At 51.6% G+C, this 21,152-nt stretch overlaps 1 protein-coding gene across 1 annotated transcript in view; it reads left to right on the top strand.

Moving 5' to 3' along the window:
• The window catches only part of TMEM109 (transmembrane protein 109), a 56,528-nt gene that overhangs the window by 21,828 nt on the left and 13,548 nt on the right, over positions 1–21,152 (top strand). Inside the window, exon 2 of the mRNA XM_085651465.1 lies at positions 2,254–2,527. Coding sequence (XP_085507591.1) covers positions 2,291–2,527 — 237 coding nt within the window. The 5' untranslated portion in view covers positions 2,254–2,290. The remainder of the gene's footprint in view (positions 1–2,253; positions 2,528–21,152) is intronic.

Below are 21,152 nucleotides of genomic sequence, written 5' to 3'. Positions count from 1 at the left end.
TTCTCATGCAGCATTTTTAAGGCATTTGATGTACATAACTATGTTTTATTACGTAATCTAAAGATTGATATTTTTGACACCTCGTCAGTGGTAGTAAGCGCTATTTAAATGTAATTTAATTTAAACAAGCCTTCCTTGCAACCAAAGGTAGCACCCTATTGGACTTCATGAGATGTTGCCTGCTTAAAGTTACTTTTTAAATATTTTCATTGTTGGTGATTATTGTGTGCATCAAGGTAAGTGAAAGGTAAGCAGAACCTTACTCCACGCATTCTAACAGTCTTAATGACTTTGAAGTTTGTGTAAAAAGAACACTCCTCCATGAAGTTTCTTCAATGAACAGCTGCAATCCTAGCCTTTGTATTGCTGCCCCTGGGGAATGTTCAGCACATGATGGGTTAGAGATCCTGTTCCTGATCGGAAAGGGAGGTTGAAGTGGATGTTTTGAAACATGCCTCATGGAAAGGCAAAGATCATGGCGGTCAGTAGAAAGTCTGGAGAAATAAAAGTGCCTTTTCCTGAAGTTCGTGTGTTTAAATCTTGTCCATGATTTAAATACCCGCAGATTTCAGGAGAAGGCCTTTTTATTTCTGCGCTTTCTTACACACATGCATTTCAGGGCACGGCGTTTTCATTTCTGCAGACTTTCTACAGCGTGACCTTTGTCGTTCATGGGGCACATTTCAAAACATCTACTTCGGCCTCCTTTCAGATCTGGGGACCTGTGCGCTCCAGGAGAGAGACTGCGCGCTGGAACAATGATGCGCGCGCAGCTTAATGGGCACATAGGCTGGGTCAGAGAGGCTTAAAATGTGCATTTCTAGCTGGCCCTCGCAAGACTGCCGCCCAAGAGACATGCGCAATTTAAACTTAAAGTGCCCTGCCCATCACCACTTTCTGCTGCTGCCTGACTGGCAGTAGCAGAAATCAGAAAGCCCGCCCCCGTCCTGATGCTCCACTCGGGGCTGGGTTTTAAAAAATAAAATTATAATAAATTAGCTTTATTAGCACTTTATTTTTCTATCTCTGGGGGCAGTTTTTTAGTGGGCGATGCCCCACGGCCTCAACGGAGGAGCTACCCCTGCGGCCGGCAGCTGTGCACCGAGCATGGCCCGGACAATACCCAGTGTGCATTAAGGCACTCAATGCTGCAGGTGTGTCCCAGCGGCAAACCATGCAGAGCTCATTCGTACCATCTGTGTATTGCACCCCGGGCTCCTTCTTGCCAGATCTTCGTGTGGACCCCTCATCACCCCACACAAACACTCACGCTCCACAAGGTCCGCTGTGGATGACGTGTTTCCATCCTGCACATCCAGTGGGAGGTAGTGTCCCAAGTCAGCACTTAGTGGCCATTTTCTGGATGACTTTAGACTCTAGTTATTGATTTTTGCCATAAAGTCTCCTTCTCAGAGAAGTGCCCTGTTTACAGGTGATGTCTTTTGAGTGAGGGGGCTTGTCTTCTCAGTGAAGGGGCGACCCCCCTTGAGGTGAGGGGGTGGAGTGATTGAGTGATATGGTTATAGTACAGAGGTGAGAGCTGGAGTGGTTGAGTTATACAGTTACTTTCTAGAGGTGAGGGCCGGAGTAATTAAGTGGTTGGGCCACATTCTAAAGATGAGGTCTGGAATGATTGCCTTCTGACTGGTTGGGTGACTCCCCTCAAGGTGAGGAATGGAGTGTTTGGATGATATGTTTACATTCTACAAGTGAGGGCTGGAGTGCGTTTTGGTCTCCTGAGCCTGGAACAAGGGCTCTCGTGGTCATCTCTTTAGTGACAGCATGACCACACTCCAGCTACAGGGTGCAGTGACCATCTCTTCTGTCATTGTAGTGTCTTGATAGTTGACACCCGTGAGAACTGCATTGGTTGCCTGCAGTAAAGGGTGGTTATTCTGTTACTGGTGAGGAAGGGAAGAGTTACCGGCGGTCTTGCCCCTCTGGTGAAGTGTAACACCGACTGTGTCTTTCTACAGTTCACGGTCTTGTGTTAGTCTCTGCTGAGCGACGTGGTCGGCTGCAGGTAAATCGTTGTAGTGTATCCTCGTGGCGAAGACACAAGACCTGGATACGTTTTGTCCTCAGAGCCTCGCTATCCTCTCTCAGTGACTGTTCTACACTTAGTACCATGTCCGCTGCTATCAGTGTATCGGGTGGACGTCACTGGGTGCTGCAGATGAACCACAGTACTAAACTCCTAGTGTCTTTTGGTGCGTTTTCCTCCAGCGTTAACTCTTTTCTCTTTATCCCCAGGTTCCTTCACCCGCTGTAGGTTGGTATCTCGTGCACAATGTTCTCCTCAGGGTCTCTCGGCTCCCGGAGACGTGGGATTCTGCTTCAAGCATGTGTCGCTGCCCTTCTGGTCTGCACGATCTGCCACATCCCCAGTGTGGCTGCACAACCCAAGACTCAGGCTCGAAATGGTGGGGAGGCCAGGTTCCCCGAGTTCTTGCACCGGGCCTCGCGGGCTCTGCGAGAAATGCTGGTGTATGTGTTGGGAGAAGAGACGCTGCGGTCAGTGACTGAGGTAAGCGCTGTTCGCAGTATCTGGTCCATTCACAAGGGGACTGTGTGCAGAGCATGTCTGAAACATACATCTTTGTATCTCTGCTGAGAACCAAAATGTTGTTTCTTCCTTTCTTTGCATACTTGAACTTTGTCTTCCACTCACCCTCTACATACATGTGGTTTTGGAAATGATTTGTATTTCATCCCATGAGATACCTTTGATTGATAGAAAATGTGCTTCGCCCCATATGTGTAAAGAGGGCTTTGCAAAGTTGTTTTGTTAGAGCTCCAGGGATGGTTTTTGTGGGGAACGATGCGTTGCTATGTTAAAAATATGGGGAATGAAAAAAAAAAGTATTTTGGTAGATGTTCAGGACGGTTCTGTCAAGAGAAGAGTTCTGCATAAGTTTCTAGATTTCCAGTAAAGGTGATGGAGAGTTAACTCTCTCATGGTTTCTCAAAATGGCCCTTGGTTGTTGAGTATTCTACCCAGTTCAAGGGAAGCTGCAGAAGCTTGGTTTCTTCTCACATGTTTGCAGCTGAGGAGCAAGACCGCTCCTTTTTGGGCTGATATTGCCACGCGATGGGTCCCTGAATATGAAAGCGCTCCATAGCTTCATAGATACCTGCAATAGAATTTGTAGAGGTCATTCACAGCAAATTCATTATATGAAAACATCTAAATACAGATTCTATGTTGGAAACTCTTCAAAAACAGTCATCTAATCCTTATGCAAAGAATGAAAGGGATGTTGTTTACACAATCACTGAAGTGTGTGGCACAGGCAGGGCACATCAGTTGTGGGACATTAGAGAGACCAATTTCCCTTCTTGGGCCAGAGATGGTTCTGCAGATTCAAGTTATGAACCTGACCCACATCATTAGAGATAAGATGTCACCCATTGCCACTTGAAATAAGATGTTTTGGGACATAATCAACAATGTGGGTGCAGCTGCACACTGAGGGTGTGCAAAGCATTTCCAAAAAGTGAAAAAGCGCAAACAATGCCGGTTTTAAAGGAAGCGTCTACAACTCAGCAAGCCATAAAAGAGGACTCCGAATGTATGACGATAGCCTTTTATCTTGTGTACTGGTGGAAAACCAATCCGGTGAGAAGACAGAGTTTGGCTTCACTGATCAATAATGTCTTTGATGGCGATGTCCTCTCACCATCATCGCGCAGCGGCTTGACTCACCAGGATCATACACGGTCCGTAAGTCATCACCTATTGGACCATCATCTTTAGTTCACTTCAAGAACAGAGGAAATGTGATGGGAGTGGCATTTACAAGACGTTTTTAAATAATGTTACATACTGTAGCAACAACAGGAAACAAATTCCTTGTTGGCCAAGTTACATATTCATAAGAACAGCTCAACTAATACAAGTAGTCAACATCTCATCGACTGCTAAGGTTCAAGATTAAATGTTAAGTATTGGTTTGAACAACTTTCAAAGTGTCGGCCAGTTGGAGGTGCCATATCGCACCGCTAGCCCTTCGGAGAGGAGGGAAGGTTGTACTTTAAACCCACAGCACCAATCCTAAACCAGTGTGCTACTTTTTAGGAAACTAAAATCCTTTCACTGATGCTACACAGAGCAAAGCTTTCTGGGAATGTAAATCCATTGACTATAATCCTACATTTCTCCAGACATGATCGGAGTTTGAGATGCGGCACCGTTTGACGAGGTGGGACAGACTAGAGGTACAAGTAGTTTCCATCCACCAAGCGACAGTATTGTTGTTTATGAAATGCCGAAATAAAGAGCTTGGTAATCGGAGTGTGATGAATGCTCTGAGATCCAAGACAGCACACTCTTGGTAGAACGAGTGGGTGATCGGTGGTATAATGTGATGCGGAAGATGCGAGACAATAGTTCAAACTGAACACAAGGCACCGAAACAGAAATAATCAGACACAGATAAAAGTTTTGAGATAAAAATATTGTAACTTTTTGCAATGAATTACTACTTCTAAAGATCTTTGAGACGAAGAGACATTTTAAGGCAGCTATACACATCGGCCTATGTAAATATTCTGCCTTTATGGTTCAAAACATACTTGAAAAGGGACAACAGCCAGTAAATGCTGTTTGTTAGAGCTGAACGCTCGCTGAAGTACCTTCTAACATGCAGGCAGGTGCTGCGGCCCAGAAAGAGCCTCGCTCCCAAAAAGGAGCGCCAGATCGAGGGGAGATGCCCTTGACGTGAACATGAAGGCAGCGAATAAACATTTCAAGTGAGAACTTCATAGAAATGGTACGCTGACGAAGAGGGTGACGTCAGTTTCTTTTAGCCCAAAGTCTTGATAATAACTTTTTCTTTAGGGATTTGTAATGATGTAATTAAATGTAAAAGGTAAGTTAGACTGTACACTTGGCAGTAAGTCTATTAAAAGTAGAGCAGCAGGGCCCTGTGCTTGGAATAAATATATACAGAGGCCATTCTGAGGCGAGTCTGTTACAGGATCCATCAGGCCTACAAGCGTCGTCGGCTCTGGGAGTGTATTGGCCTCTAGTTCGGACTGGCCGGATTGAGGATGGTTGTCTGTCTCCTTTGGTTTAAATGGAAAGCGAGTCGACTCGGCACAAGTGTATGCCCCGAAAACGATAACTCTTCGGTGCTACGGAATAATGTATATTTTGGAATGGGGAATGTTACTTTCATATGGTGATAAGGTCAAGAATTGTACTGTATCTTATCTAGTGTTACCCGATGTGAGCAGGCGGTGTGTAAAGACTAGTGAGCAAAGCTATATTTGTGCACAGGTCTGTCTTTGGGTTCAAGGGCATGCGAGAGCATGTGTAACAAGACATGGGTCTGAATGTATTACTAGGAGAATATAATTCTTAAGTAAAGGTGATCAAAGCATCCTATACATTTGTGAGCGTTCGTCCACCCTATGGTGCCCTACCTCTTTCCTTTGCTAATCGTCCCTGACTTAGGTGTGGACCAGGCTCCGCACCTGCGCGTTCCTAGTCTCACCAGAGCGCTCGCTGGGATCTGGAGATCTTTGGCGGTTCAAACACCGGTGCTCCCCAGAGGCTCGATTGCATCATGTGGTGGGATTCCACCCCTGATAGAACATGAAGGTCCTGAGTGCTCATTGCACCGTGGGATCTACCAGGCCACTGTTCGGGGTGGTGTTTGACCCCTTGCACAGAGTAGTCGCGCGCTCTTCCATCTCGGGCCACAAACCAGGTGACCTAGGCTCAGTCTGATGAGATGGCCATGGAGAGGGTGCCGTTCGTCACCATTGCAGCTTGACGGCCTTCTTAACGCCTGACTCCATTGCCTCCTCTTTAGCCAAATCTGCTATGCCTAAGTGTTGTATTGTAGCATTTATAGTGCTTTTTAGGTCTCGCATGACCCAGCGCATGCGCTGGTCTGGCGAGACTTATTGAGAGGGCTCCAAAAAGTGCTACCAGGCCAGCCTGGAGTCACAGTGCATGTGCGCGGGCGCGCGCGCCGCGCTTTACTGCGATTACTTTCACTTTTGCGGCCGTACGGCCGCTTTGATGTTTGATCGTGATCGCGATCACTTTCACTTTCGCGGCCGCAGGGCCGCTTTGCATAGCCAATAGGTCTCGCTTTTGGGACCTTATAAGTATTTAGTTATGCAATTGTTGCATGGCTAAACACTTATAAGGTCCCAAAGGCGAGACCTATTGGCTATGCCAATGCTTGTTACTTCTTTCTGAGATGCCAAAACACTTACCCACACAGATGGCAAGCTACACAGTGTAGAGCGTTTTGTTGTAAGGGTGGTGTTTCGGTTTGGGCCTCTTTGGCGAGTGTTTCATGTCATGCGAGATGACCTCCGAGGAGCGGTCATCGAGTTGTGGCATGCAGCCCTGTTGGGTTGACGGGTTAGGGTCTGTAGGAAACAGACATACAAATTATACTGGTAATGAGGACTAAAACCTATACGGAGCCTTAGCCCAGCCACAGGGGCAGCAGAATGTTTTTTTTCTTCTGTTTCTGAGCATGCCTGGACTCCCAAAAAAGGGAAATTTATCAGGACCTAATTAAGTCAACTGAAATGTAAAGTTGTTTCTCATATTAAGCTACGCTTTTCCAAGTTTGGTTACATGAGTTTTCTCACTATGCCATTTTGTAAGCATGTTTCATAGGAGGCCTCCTGTTGCACTCCGAATATGTTTTGAAATATTATATAATCTTATGGAAGACTTACTGAACTGAAGTCCCTACGGTGCAGATTTTGAAAAATTCTATTAAGAATTCATTTACAGCAAAAATATTAAGGGCTTTGAATACCCTCCCCACCAGTTGTTATTCGCAAAGAATCTAAATGTAAAATTCTGTCAATTGCCCATTAGCCCGTATATGTGGCAAATCGCTCCCATACGTGTCCTGTACTTGATGCCTTTCATAGATTTTGTGCTGCTCTTACGTCCTCTTACTACTGATAAAGCCGGATTCTTATCTGTGTTACCATCACCAAGAATCCTCTCAGGTCGCCAGGATCTTTCTATCTGCTAAATAGTGTAAAGAGGAGAAAATCCAATTTTAGCACATAATCAAACAAATAGAATTTGAACTCTAAAGGACCACTGACTCCGAATCTCAAATTTTAGGGATTTATTACAAAGCCAAAAATAATTTCACATACAAGCACGTCATCACGAGGTTTAGAGAATAAATGGGCACTAATACAAAAAAGATCCTACGCAGGAGTCTCATCCGACTCAGAATAAGAAGAATAGTCAGCTCCAGAAGCTTCCGGCAACCAATAACTGCTCCAATCTCTGTTAGATGTCACCAAGCTAAAGAAAAATCGATTAGTCTATCCCTATTCTGTCTCTAAGGTGACATCCCTACTTGGCATTTTCCCTCCCAGGCAAGAGAGTAAAAGGTGTCAGAAGTGAAGACTTCCTAAGAAGTGCACTCACTTTGCTCAGTACGGCGCTCGTTCTGAGACGCTCCTTCCAGCTTCTCATCTAATCTTCAACTGCTCAACCTACGGGGCGCTGTACCTAATTCAAAATCCCAAAATCGTAGAACACGCCCTCCGTCGCACCTCTTCAGCCAGGTCTTCCTTCGGTACTTTTCCACCGAAACTTGTACTTCATCCAAAGACGATTAACTCGTCCTTGGGTCCCAGGCACCTTCTCCGCTGAAAGTATCATCCCTGCATTCCAGTAAACTCCCATGTTGGCTTCTCATGCCATCCTAACTCCTAAAACAAAGGGTTCGTCTTCCTAATAGGCTGGGAGTCCTTGCACCTGCCACAGAAACATGGGAACGAGAAACTTTCTGAGATCCTCTGAGTCTCGCAAACCCTCAGAGCCCTTTCAAGGGAAACAATTTTCGGCCTACAATATAAGACTAACATAAGAAACGAACAGGCCTTTCTCTTAAACGTGTATGCGAAAAGGCCTTTACACATTTTAAACACCCCTTTCTGGAATCATACTATAAGCATTGATATGCATTAAATTGCATACATGAATAAGCAAATCTACATGTGGAAACTTTAATATGGTGCACGTTTAAATCCTAACACATCACATTTACACGTGGACTAATTCGTTATACATTAACATATATTTTTGACTAAGCATTACATTAGACTTCATAAATGACTTGGTGACATTTCTATTCGCACTAATATATGCTGCTTTTAGTACTATAGTTCTTGGTCACACGTTAATAAAATCCCACTAAATATATGGTGCGGACTACCAGTGATTATAGCGCACCCCTACAAATTCAGGATAACATGGCGCTCTATCCCTACCACGCCTTCCACCTATGAAAGTCTTCAGGGGTTCAGCATTCTCAATTTACAAAATACCCTTCTGTTTTACCATTCATTTGAGAACAAATGCACACACTCCGAAACATATCAGCTGATCGGCCAGGCCAAAGATTGGCAAAAACAGACCATTTTAGCTAAAAGGCTGTCTGTTTGCATTTTTGGATTTGGATATATGGACAGCTAAAGCATAAACTTGTCCACGTTTTTACCATACCCAAATATATCTGAAAGGAAATTGCTCTGTTTTAAGGTAGAAAATGCAGCCAGGCTCCCATTCCAGCTGTCGTAGCGCTAGGTTCAATTACTGTTCTTACTTCTGTCGATACATGTTTGCTGGGCAGATATTTGTTAATGGTCTTAGATGTATGTCGTCTCTTTTTTTAAGAACAGTTTTTCGTGTGATAGATATTTTGGCGTTTGCTATTTCTACATTCTGTTTTTGTGGTCTCGCTTCAGACAGCGTTATTTATAATCCTAAACACTCAGCCCTTGCCTGTGATTAGCTGGATTTCTTGTCAATACCACCTCTTTGTTGGTGGCTTTGCTCCCTATTCTATGTTTGTCCCGGCCTTGGAGCATGGCTTATTTACTGTTGCTTTTGGTTGGCATGGGCGCAAGCTTTCGCATTTGTTTCCTATTTTTACTTGTTGGCCCTAGTGAGGGTGATGAGTGAGCCTTCATCTTCAGAGAGCTCTCATGCGCTTTACTTTGTCCCTACGGCTCGCCACATCTCTTCCCCATCAGTCTCCAGTCCGATGCCCCTTCGTGGGGCACCGAATGAGGGCTTTGGTGATGTCCTAGGTGTTGTCCCACTGAACTGTCTTCTAGGCGCTAGCAGGTATTGGCTTTGCTAATGGTGGCGGCTTTTAAACTCATCCAGCATTGGCAAAGGTAATGACGACAACGGGCCATGGTAGAAGTATAGAAACCAATGAAAACATAGTTTCCTAAACTTTAAAGATGGCCGCTGCTTGTATCGGACAACATGGCAGCCATCTTCAAAGTATAGAAAACGGGTCTTTCTACGCTTTGGCCATTTGGGCGCTGGGAAAGTCAATCGTGTTTCCTGCTCAGCATTGTCGAAGCAAAACCTATTGGCTTTGAAAGTGCTTGTTTCATTTAGTATTTACATGCTACTGTATGTTTTGTGCTCTATACATTGGTAGAGTTCTGGTATGACGAGTGGTTTAACCTTCTGCAGCTCACCATACATGATCCGAGTCATTCTGGGGAGTCCTCCCCGTCTGGCACAGGGACTTGAAGTCGCACATTGCAGAGCTGTATGTCCCTGACGCCCCACTACCAGAGAACGTCCCGCTTCTGCAGGTTCATGTCTACGAAGACACATTGGCCATTGCCAAGGCGCTGTATATAGGATGGTAGCCACTTGGAAAACGTAGTTTTGACATTTTGAAACGTTGTCCGGGTCCCCTGTAGACTAATTCGCTCTTCCTGGGAGTCCTGGAACGCTTGGTTCTGTTTTACCACTCGCTCGGTTTCAGTTTGTTCCGAATTGCACGATTAATTAAAATCCTAGCAAACATTACAATAAAAACATCACCCGGATATTAAGAGTGTCATGCAGATTATAAAAGAGACCACTAATAAAAAAAAGCATTCGCTGTCACATGATTAACAATTTAAAAAGTAGCAGCCACGGCCCGTTCACATAGGTAGCAAGGGGAGATCGCAAGGATACCAGACCGAGTGTATCGTGCAGATTAAAAAAGATATCACTGTACATCAAAGTATAAAAGCGGAAACTTTATTTGGGGGACCAGACTTGGTGCAGACTTTGTCATACTGGTACAGTCGGATTGGAGAGCTCAGGGGTCGATTTATAAGCTCACATAATTGTTTATTTGCCATCAAGAATGTTAGTTAACGTCGAAAAAAAAGTTTGTGAATATTAAATAACAAGCATTTACAATGCAATGGTCTCGCCTTTTGCATAAGTTGGAGCTATTGGTATTGTAAAAGACAAAGTTTTTTATTTATGGGTTGGTTTTGAAAACAGATAAATAAATGGCATAGTCATTTACAATGCCAATAGCTTTAGCTCTCGCAAAGGCGAGACCTATTGCATCTATACACACACACACACCGAGCCCCACACACACAATCCTTTGGTGAATATGTAGTGTTGGAAGGGGTCCACAGGGGGCACAGCGGTGGGGAAACGAGTGGGACAGAGGGCAAAAGGGGCACAAAAGGGAAAAAAACGAGTGGCGCAGAAGGGCACAGAAAAACGAGAGGAACAGAGGGCAGAAAGGCACAAAAAACGAGTGGCACAGAGGGCAGAAGGGCACAAAAAAACGAGTGGAACAGAGGGCACAAACAACGAGAGGAGCAGAGAGCAGAAAGGCACAAAAAAAGAGGGAAACGAGTGGAACAGAGGACAGAAAGGCACAAAAAAAGAGTGGAAAACGAGTGGCACAGAGGGCAGAAAGGCACAAAAGACGAGAGGAGCAGAGGGCAGAAAGGCACAAAAAAACGAGTGGAACAGAGGGCAGAAGGGCACAAAAACGAGAGGGGCAGAAAGGAACAAAAAAAAGGGAAAAACGAGTGGCACAGAGGGCAGAAAGGCACAAAAACGAGTGGCACAGAGGGCAGAAGGGCACAAAAACGAGAGGAGCAGAGGGCAGAAAGGAACAAAAAGAGAGGGAAAACGAGTGGAACAGAGGACAGAAATGCACAAAAAAAGGGGGAAAAACGAGTGGCACAGAGGGCAGAAAGGCACAAAAACGAGTGGCACAGAGGGCAGAAGGGCACAAAAGAGCCACACACCGACCCACACACACACACAATCCTTTGGTGAATATGTAGTGTTGGAAGGGGTCCACAGGGGGCACAGCGGTGGGGAAACGAGTGGGACAGAGGGCAAAAGGGGCACAAAAGGGGAAAAAACGAGTGGCGCAGAAGGGCACAGAAAAACGAGAGGAACAGAGGGCAGAAAGGCACAAAAAACGAGGAAAAACGAGTGGCACAGAGGGCAGAAGGGCACAAAAACGAGTGGCACAGAGGGCAGAAGGGCACAAAAGACGAGAGGAGCAGAGGGCAGAAGGGCACAAAAACGAGAGGGGTAGAAAGGAACAAAAAAAGAGGGAAAACGAGTGGAACAGTGATCAGAAAGGCACAAAAAAAAAGGGAAAAACGAGTGGCACACAGGGCAGAAAGGCACAAAAACGAGTGGCACAGAGGGCAGAAGGGCACAAAAACGAGAGGAGCAGAGGGCAGAAAGGAACAAAAAGAGAGGGAAAACGAGTGGAACAGAGGACAGAAATGCACAAAAAAAAAAGAGGGAAAAAGGAGTGGCACAGAGGGCAGAAAGGCACAAAAACGAGCGGCACAGAGGGCAGAAGGGCACAAGAGCCACACACCGACCCACACACACACAATCCTTTGGTGAATATGTAGTGTTGGGAGGGGTCCACAGCAGCGGGGAAACCAGTGGGACAGAGGGCAAAAGGGGCACAAAAGGGGGAAAAACGAGGGGAACAAAAAAAACGAGAGGAACAGAGGGCAGAAATGCACAAAACACGCGGGAAAAACGAGCGGCGCAGAAGGTCACAAAAAAACGAGAGGAACAGAGGGCAGAAATGCACAAAACACGCGGGAAAAACGAGCGGCGCAGAAGGTCACAAAAAAACGAGTGGAACAGAAGGCAGAAAAAACGAGAGGAGCAGAGGGCAGAAAGGCACAAAATAAGAGGGAAACGAGTGGAACAGAGGGCAGAAAAAACGAGAGGAGCAGAGGGCAGAAAGGCACAAAATAAGAGGGAAACGAGTGGAACAGAGGACAGAAAGGCACAAACCAAGAGAGATACGAGTGGAACAGAGGACAGAAAGGCACAAACCAAGAGAGATACGAGTGGAGCAGAGGGCAGAAAGGCACAAATAATCTGCCTCGGTGAGGAATCTAGCTGGGCGTGCGTTCTCCGGATGAAGCTGAATCGCCAGTTACAGGACATGCAGCCGGACCCCTACTCCGCGGCCCTGTAGTAAACAGCGCGTGCAAGAGATGAGCGAAAGACTCGCCACGGCGTGCGCGCAACACTCATCCAGTCTGTCTGTGATTGGCTGCCCATGTAGCACGTGACCAGGGGGAGTCACGCGCTTTCCGGGAACCCGGCGCCAGGTAGGACAACAAAACAAACCCAAGGAAAGAAGCATGGAGGGTCCGGGGCAGCGGAAGCAGCAGCGGAGGGGGTGAAGAGCATCACCGGAGGGCAGACCAACAGCAAGTGAGTGCAAGGGAAACAGGAAATGATATTTTGGGAGGGTGAAAGGGACCTGCCGCCAACGAGACTATTGTTGCCGGGAGACAGACCTGGGCACGAGCAGATTCTGGTCCGGGCACACTGTGAAGCGCGTTCACGGATCAGAATCGGCTCGTGCCCAAGTCTGTCTCCCTTGAGAGGCATCACGGCAACAATAGTTTCTCGTTGGCGGCAGCGCTTCGCGCTGCAACGCCAGCGAGACCTAAAAATGACGTTTCCTTTGAAGTCTGTCTATGGAAACATTATGCCAAACTTACAAAACTATAAATGTATGCGAAATTCAGTTGAAATAATGTGCTGTATGTTTAGGCAAATCTCGGCCCACATAATCTAAATAAAGGAGAGCTGGCAGCGTGAGGCACAGGAGCACGTCACAAGGGTACTCGGAGTGGGACCTGAGCACACCCTGTACGGAAGCCCAGGTGGGTTCAACAATTGGCCTCTTCATGCAAAGCACCAGCTGTTGCAGCTCCGCTTCTGGCAGGGAACGTCACGGGTCCTGTTGGACAACATTCCAGAGAAAAAAACAATTGGTTATGGGGTCTCAGGGAATTTTAAAGACCTGCGCAGACAAATCCCCAAATCACTCGAACTTAAACAACAAATGGAGTCCACGGGTCTAAACCAGTCCATTTTAGCTAAAAGGCTGTCTATTTGCATTTTTGGATTTGGATATATGGAAAGCTAAGGCATAAACTTGTCCACGTTTTTACCATACCCAAATATATCTGAAAGGAAATTGCTCTGTTTTAAGGTAGAAAATGCAGCCAGGCTCCCATTCCAGCTGTCGTAGCGCTAGGTTCAATTACTGTTCTTACTTTCGATACATGTTTGCTGGGCAGATATTTGTTAATGGTCTTCGATGTATGTCGTCTCTTTTTTAAGAACAGTTTTATGTGTGATACATATTTTGGCGTTTGCTATTTCTACATTCTGTTTTTGTGGTCTCGCTTCAGACAGCGTTTTTTATAAACCTAAACACTCAGTCCTTGCCTGTGATTAGCTGGATTTCTTGTCAATACCACCTCTTTATTGGTGGCTTTGCTCCCTATTCTATGTTTGTCCCGGCCTTGGAGCATGGCTTATTTACTGTTGCTTTTGGTTGGCATGGGCGCAAGCTTTCACATTTGTTTCCTATTTCATTACTTGTTAGCACTAGTGAGGGTGATAAGTGAGCCTTCATCTTAAGAGAGCTCTCATGCGCTTTACTTTGTCCCTACAACTCGCCACATCTCTTCCCAAATGACAGTGGCTTTTGTCAGGACCATATGGTAACACTAATGCAATATGTGAATATGTGATAAGTGAAAAAAGGAACAATACAACCTACCAATGTACCTACTTATCTGTAGATATGTGGCACCGTAGGAATGTAACTTAATCACCTGCAATAAATCGGGGATGCGACCTACACTCCTGGTTACAACTCAGGGCGTGAGGCAACGCTCTGTCCGTCGTTACCCCGGACCTTCTTCCCGGTTGTACCGAGTAGACACAGGTTGGCTGAAACATGTTGACCCATGAGGACGTGTTCCTATAACATTTGTGGACACGTTTCCCTTTATGATTCCTGCTGTTTTTAGCTTGATGCCATTGGATACTGAATAAAATAATTTTCCAATGTTAATCAATTTTAAATCACCTTTCTAACTCACACACTGCATTTAGACTCACCACACTTATGGCAGTCTTTCTCACCCGGAGATAATTTATCCTCCCGATTACAGGAATTAAAACATCCCTGAGCTCCTCCTTGTTACAGTAACCTAAGGAGTTGTAGCTCTATAACCACACCAGGTGTGGTTATGGGAGGTCCCAGATGATGAAGCATGCCACTTCGGTGGGTGATGGGACTTGGCCCTCTTTATGAGGACTTTTTCATGTTTGAACGTGCTGTTGTGTCACTTTTGTTCTTTTGACAGACTGGTTTAGACCCGTGGACTCCATTTGTTGTTTAAGGACAACATTCCACCCATCATGGAGCGCGAGTGTTGTTTGTGTGTGGCCCCGTCCCCCATCCTGGAGGGTGCCCTGACTCTGGCCCCGCCCCCCATCCTGGAGGGGGCACAGACTCTGGTGCTTGGCCCAGCCCCCCATCCTGAAGGGCGCGCAGACTCTGGTGCTTGGCCCCGCCCCCCATCCTGGAGGGGGCACAGACTCTGGTGCTTGGCCCAGCCCCCCATCCTGGAGGGTGCACAGACTCTGGTGCTTGGCCCCGCCCCCCATCTTGGAGGGGGCACAGACTCTGGTGCTTGGCCCAGCCCCCCATCCTGGAGGGCGCGGAGACTCTGGTGCTTGGCCCCGCCCCCCATCCTGGAGGGTGCACTGACTCTGGTGCTTGGCCCAGCCCCCCCATCCTGGAGGGTGCACAAACTCTGGTGCTTGGCCCCGCCCCCCATCCTGGAGGGTGCACTGACTCTGGTGCTTGGCACAGACTCTGGTGCTTGGCCCCGCCCCCATCCTGGAGGGTGCACTGACTCTGGTGCTTGGCCCCGCCCCCCATCCTGGAGGGTGCACTGACTCTGGTGCTTGGCCCCGCCCCCCATCCTGGAGGGTGCACTGACTCTGGTGCTTGGCCCCAGCCCCCCATCCTGGAGGGTGCACAGACTCTGGTGCTTGGCGCAGCCCCCCATCCTGGAGGGTGCACAGACTCCCATCCTGGAGGGCGCGGTGACTCTGGTGCTTGGCCCAGCCCCCCATCCTGGAGGGTGCACTGACTATGGTGCTTGGCCCCGTGCCCCATCCTGTAGGGTGCACAGACTCTGGTGCTTGGCCCAGCCCCCCCATCCTGTAGGGTGCACAGACTCTGGTGCTTGGCCCAGCCCCCCCCCCCATCCTGGAGGGTGCACTGACTCTGGTGCTTGGCCCAGCCCCCCACCCTGGAGGGTGCACAGACTCTGGTGCTTGGCCCTGCCCCCCCACCCTGGAGGGTGCACAGACTCTGGTGCTTGGCCCTGCCCCCCATCCTGGAGGGTGCACAGACTCTGGTGCTTGGCCCAGCCCCCCCATCCTGGAGGATGCACAGACTCTGGTGCTTGGCCCCCCATCCTGGAGGGTGCACTGACTCTGGTGCTTGGCCCCGCCCCCCATCCTGCAGGGTGCACAGACTCTGGTGCTTGGCCCAGCCCCCCATCCTGGAGGGTGCACAGACTCTGGTGCTTGGCACCGCCCCCGTCCTGGAGGGTGCACAGACTCTGGTGCTTGGCCCAGCCCCCCATCCTGGAGGGTGCACAGACTCTGGTGCTTGGCACCACCCCCATCCTGGAGGGTGCACAGACTCTGGTGCTTGGCCCAGCCCCCGTCCTGGAGGGTGCACTGACTCTGGTGCTTGGCACAGCCCCCCATCCTGGAGGGTGCACAGACTCTGGTGCATGGCCCAGCCCCCCCATCCTGGAGGGGGCACTGACTCTGGTGCTTGGCACCGCCCCCATCCTCCAAGGGTGCACAGACTCTGGTGCTTGGCCCAGCCCCCCATCCTGGAGGGGGCACGGACTCTGGTGCTTGGCACCGCCCCTCTGGTGCTTGGCCCAGCCCCCGTCCTGGAGGGTGCACTGACTCTGTCCCAGCCCCCCATCCTGGAGGGTGCACAGGCTCTTGTGCTTGGCCCAGCCCCCCATCCTGGAGGGTGCACAGACTCTGGTGCTTGGCCCAGCCCCCCATCCTGGAGGGTGCACAGACTCTGGTGCTTGGCCCAGCCCCCCATCCTGGAGGGTGCACAGACTCTGGTGCTTGGCCCAGCCCCCCATCCTGGAGGGTGCACAGACTCTGGTGCTTGGCCCAGCCCCCCATCCTGGAGGGTGCACTGACTCTGGTGCTTGGCCCAGCCCCCCATCCTGGAGGGTGCACAGACTCTGGTGCTTGGCCCAGCCCCCCATCCTGGAGGGGGTACTGACTCTGGTGCTTGGCCCAGCCCCCCATCCTGGAGGGGGCACTGACTCTGGTGCTTGGCCCAGCCCCCCATCCTGGAGGGTGCACAGACTCTGGTGATTGGCCCAGCCCCCGTCCTGGAGGGTGCACTGACTGGTGCTTGGCACCGCCCCCATCCTGGAGGGTGCACAGACTCTGGTGCTTGGGCCAGCCCCCCATCCTGGAGGGTGCACTGACTCTGGCCCAGCCCCCCATCCTGGAGGGTGCACAGACTCTGGCCCAGCCCCCCATCCTGGAGGGTGCACAGACTCTGGTGCTTGGCCCAGCCCCCCATCCTGGAGGGTGCACAGACTCTGGTGCTTGGCCCAGCCCCCCATCCTGGAGGGTGCACAGACTCTGGTGCTTGGCCCAGCCCCCCATCCTGGAGGGTGCACAGACTCTGGTGCTTGGCCCAGCCCCCCATCCTGGAGGGTGCACAGACTCTGGTGCTTGGCCCAGCCCCCCATCCTGGAGGGTGCACAGACTCTGGTGCTTGGCCCAGCCCCCCATCCTGGAGGGTGCACAGACTCTGGTGCTTGGCCCAGCCCCCCATCCTGGAGGGTGCACAGACTCTGGTGCTTGGCCCAGCCCCCCATCCTGGAGGGTGCACAGACTCTGGTGCTTGGCACCGTCCCCCATCCTGGAGGGTGCACAGACTCTGGTGCTTGGCACCGTCCCCCATCCTGGAGGGTGCACAGACTCTGGTGCTTGGCACCGCCCCCATCCTGGAGGGTGCACAGACTCTGGTGCTTGGCCCAGCCCCCCATCCTGGAGGGTGCACAAACTCTGGTGCTTGGGCCAGTCCCCCATCCTGGAGGGTGCACAGACTCTGGTGCTTGGGCCAGTCCCCCATCCTGGAGGGTGCACAGACTCTGGCCCAGCCCCCCATCCTGGAGGGTGCACAGACTCTGGCCCAGCCCCCCATCCTGGAGGGTGCACAGACTCTGGCCCAGCCCCCCATCCTGGAGGGTGCACAGACTGGTGCTTGGCCCAGCCCCCCATCCTGGAGGGTGCACAGACTCTGGTGCTTGGCACCGCCCCCATCCTAGAGTGTGCACAGACTCTGGTGCTTGGCACCGCCCCCATCCTGGAGGGTGCACAGACTCTGGTGCTTGGCACCGCCCCCATCCTGGAGGGTGCACTGACTCTGGCCCTGCCCCCCATCCTGGAGGGTGCACAGACTCTGGTGCTTGGCCCAGCCCCCCATCCTGGAGGGTGCACAGACTCTGGTGCTTGGCCCAGCCCCCCATCCTGGAGGGCGCACAGACTCGGGTGCTTGGCCCAGCCCCCCATTCTGGAGGGTGCACAGACTCTGGCCCAGCCCCCCATCCTGGAGGGTGCACAGACTCTGGTGCTTGGCCCAGCCCCCCATCCTGGAGGGTGCACAGACTCTGGTGCTTGGCCCAGCCCCCCATCCTGGAGGGTGCACAGACTCTGGTGCTTGGCCCAGCCCCCCATCCTGGAGGGTGCACAGACTCTGGTGCTTGGCCCAGCCCCCCATCCTGGAGGGTGCACAGACTCTGGTGCTTGGCCCAGCCCCCCATCCTGGAGGGTGCACAGACTCTGGTGCTTGGCCCAGCCCCCCATCCTGGAGGGTGCACAGACTCTGGTGCTTGGCCCAGCCCCCCATCCTGGAGGGTGCACAGACTCTGGTGCTTGGCACCGTCCCCCATCCTGGAGGGTGCACAGACTCTGGTGCTTGGCACCGTCCCCCATCCTGGAGGGTGCACAGACTCTGGTGCTTGGCACCGCCCCCATCCTGGAGGGTGCACAGACTCTGGTGCTTGGCCCAGCCCCCCATCCTGGAGGGTGCACAAACTCTGGTGCTTGGGCCAGTCCCCCATCCTGGAGGGTGCACAGACTCTGGTGCTTGGGCCAGTCCCCCATCCTGGAGGGTGCACAGACTCTGGCCCAGCCCCCCATCCTGGAGGGTGCACAGACTCTGGCCCAGCCCCCCATCCTGGAGGGTGCACAGACTCTGGCCCAGCCCCCCATCCTGGAGGGTGCACAGACTCTGGCCCAGCCCCCCATCCTGGAGGGTGCACAGACTGGTGCTTGGCCCAGCCCCCCATCCTGGAGGGTGCACAGACTCTGGTGCTTGGCACCGCCCCCATCCTAGAGTGTGCACAGACTCTGGTGCTTGGCACCGCCCCCATCCTGGAGGGTGCACAGACTCTGGTGCTTGGCACCGCCCCCATCCTGGAGGGTGCACTGACTCTGGCCCTGCCCCCCATCCTGGAGGGTGCACAGACTCTGGTGCTTGGCCCAGCCCCCCATCCTGGAGGGTGCACAGACTCTGGTGCTTGGCCCAGCCCCCCATCCTGGAGGGCGCACAGACTCGGGTGCTTGGCCCAGCCCCCCATTCTGGAGGGTGCACAGACTCTGGTGCTTGGCACCGCCCCCGTCCTGGAGGGTGCACAGACTCTGGTGCTTGGCACCGCCCCCCATCCTGGAGGGTGCACAGACTCTGGTGCTTGGCACCGCCCCCCATCCTGGAGGGTGCACAGACTCTGGTGCTTGGCCCAGCCCCCGTCCTGGAGGGTGCACTGACTCTGGTGCTTGGCCCAGCCCCCCATCCTGGAGGGGGCACTGACTCTGGTGCTTGGCACCGCCCCCATCTTGGAGGGTGCACAGACTCTGGTGCTTGGTCCAGCCCCTGTCCTGGAGGGTGCACTGACTCTGGTGCTTGGCCCAGCCTTCCCTTCTGGAGGGGGCGCAGACTCTGGTGCTTGGCCCAGGCCCCCACCCTGGAGGGTGCACTGACTCTGGTGCTTGGCCCAGCCCCTCATCCTGGAGGGGGCACGGACTCTGGTGCTTGGCCCAGCCCCCCATCCTGGAGGGTGCACAGACTCTGGTGCTTGGCCCAGCCCCCCATCCTGGAGGGTGCACTGACTCTGGTGCTTGGCCCAGCCCCCCATCTTGGAGGGTGCACAGACTCTGGTGCTTGGCCCAGCCCCCCATCCTGGAGGGGGCACTGACTCTGGTGCTTGGCCCAGCCCCCCATCCTGGAGGGGGCACTGACTCTGGTTCTTGGCCCAGCCCCCCATCCTGGAGGGGGCACTGACTCTGGTGCTTGGCCCAGCCCCCCATCCTGGAGGGGGCACTGACTCTGGTGCTTGGCCCAGCCCCCATCCTGGAGGGTGCACAGACTCTGGCCCAGCCCCCCATCCTGGAGGGTGCACAGACTCTGGTGCTTGGCACCGCCCCCATCCTGGAGGGTGCACAGACTCTGGTGCTTGGCACCGCCCCCATCCTGGAGGGTGCACTGACTCTGGCCCAGCCCCCCCATCCTGGAGGGTGCACAGACTCTGGCCCAGCCCCCCCATCCTGGAGGGTGCACAGACTCTGGCCCAGCCCCCCCATCCTGGAGGGTGCACAGACTCTGGCCCAGCCCCCCATCCTGGAGGGTGCACAGACTCTGGTGCTTGGCCCAGCCCCCCATCCTGGAGGGTGCACAGACTCTGGTGCTTGGCACCGCCCCCCATCCTGGAGGGTGCACAGACTCTGGTGCTTGGCACCGCCCCCATCCTGGAGGGTGCACAGACTCTGGTGCTTGGCCCCGCCCCCCATCCTGGAGGGTGCACAGACTCTGTTGCTTGGCCCCGCCCCCCATCCTGGAGGGTGCACTGACTGTGCTTGATGGCAAGTGTTCACCATCTCATGCCAAGCCTGCACGTCTTGGGCAGTGGAGCCTGCCATCACCTGGAGAAGTCACTGGTGAGTGTACAGATATGGAGTCAATTCTGCACTCTTAGCAACGCAGCAGATCAAGTAATGTCTTTAAATTTGGGTTCGTTAGTTTTTGTTTTCCTCCTTTTACCCATATTCAATTTTCTATTTTGGTACAAATCCCGTTGTGACGGCATCTCCACCCTTAAGACCACACTGTGTTTTTTTGTGATGCGTTATTTGCACTGTCATCAGTACAGTGAAATAAGCAAAATAATAAACGATTGCTTTCGGTGTACAGCGGATATAAGAGATACGTTTAATAATGTCAGACTCCGTGCACTTCTGAGGTGTGAAACAGCCTCACTTGCGGCCAGAATGCGGGGTGGAATGACGCAGCAAACCGCGATTGCATGAGATGAGCGAGGAACCATCCGGATGGACCCAAATCCCACCTTTTGTATATTTTAGGGAATTGGTAAGGCCACACCTAACGAGCATTGGCAAAGGCAATAGTTCTCGCCTATGCAAGAGCTATTGGCTTTGCTAATTATTGAACTATGTTGTACACCAGCTGCTGTTCAGCATGGCCACATGTTTATGGTGTAGAGGAGAGTAGCGGGGAGTGGCACAGTTTTGTAGAGTGGCATAGCACGGAGTGGAGTAAAGTGTTGTAGAGTGGCATAGGGTAGAGTGGCATAGTGTCATACAGTGGAGTAGATTGTGCAAGGAGTATCGTAGAGTACAGTGGAGTAAAGTGCTGTGGAGGGTCATAGTGCTGTAGAGTCGGGTGGAGTGCCATAGGGTGGAGTGCCATAGGGTCTGGTGGAGTGGCGTAGAGTGGCGTGGAGAGGAGGGGCATAGAGTGAAGTAAAGTGTTAAAGGATGGAGTGGTGTAGCATGGAGTAAAGTGTTGTAGAGTGGTATGGTGTGTCGTAGAGTAGACTGTCGTACAATGGAGTAAAGTGTCTCAATGTTGTGGAAGGTCGTAGAGTGACCTATA

Source organism: Triturus cristatus, chromosome 4_1 (genome assembly GCF_964204655.1).
Source record: "Triturus cristatus chromosome 4_1, aTriCri1.1, whole genome shotgun sequence".
Taxonomy (NCBI): Eukaryota; Metazoa; Chordata; class Amphibia; order Caudata; family Salamandridae; genus Triturus; species Triturus cristatus.
This window is presented reverse-complemented; position numbering and strand designations above follow the sequence as displayed.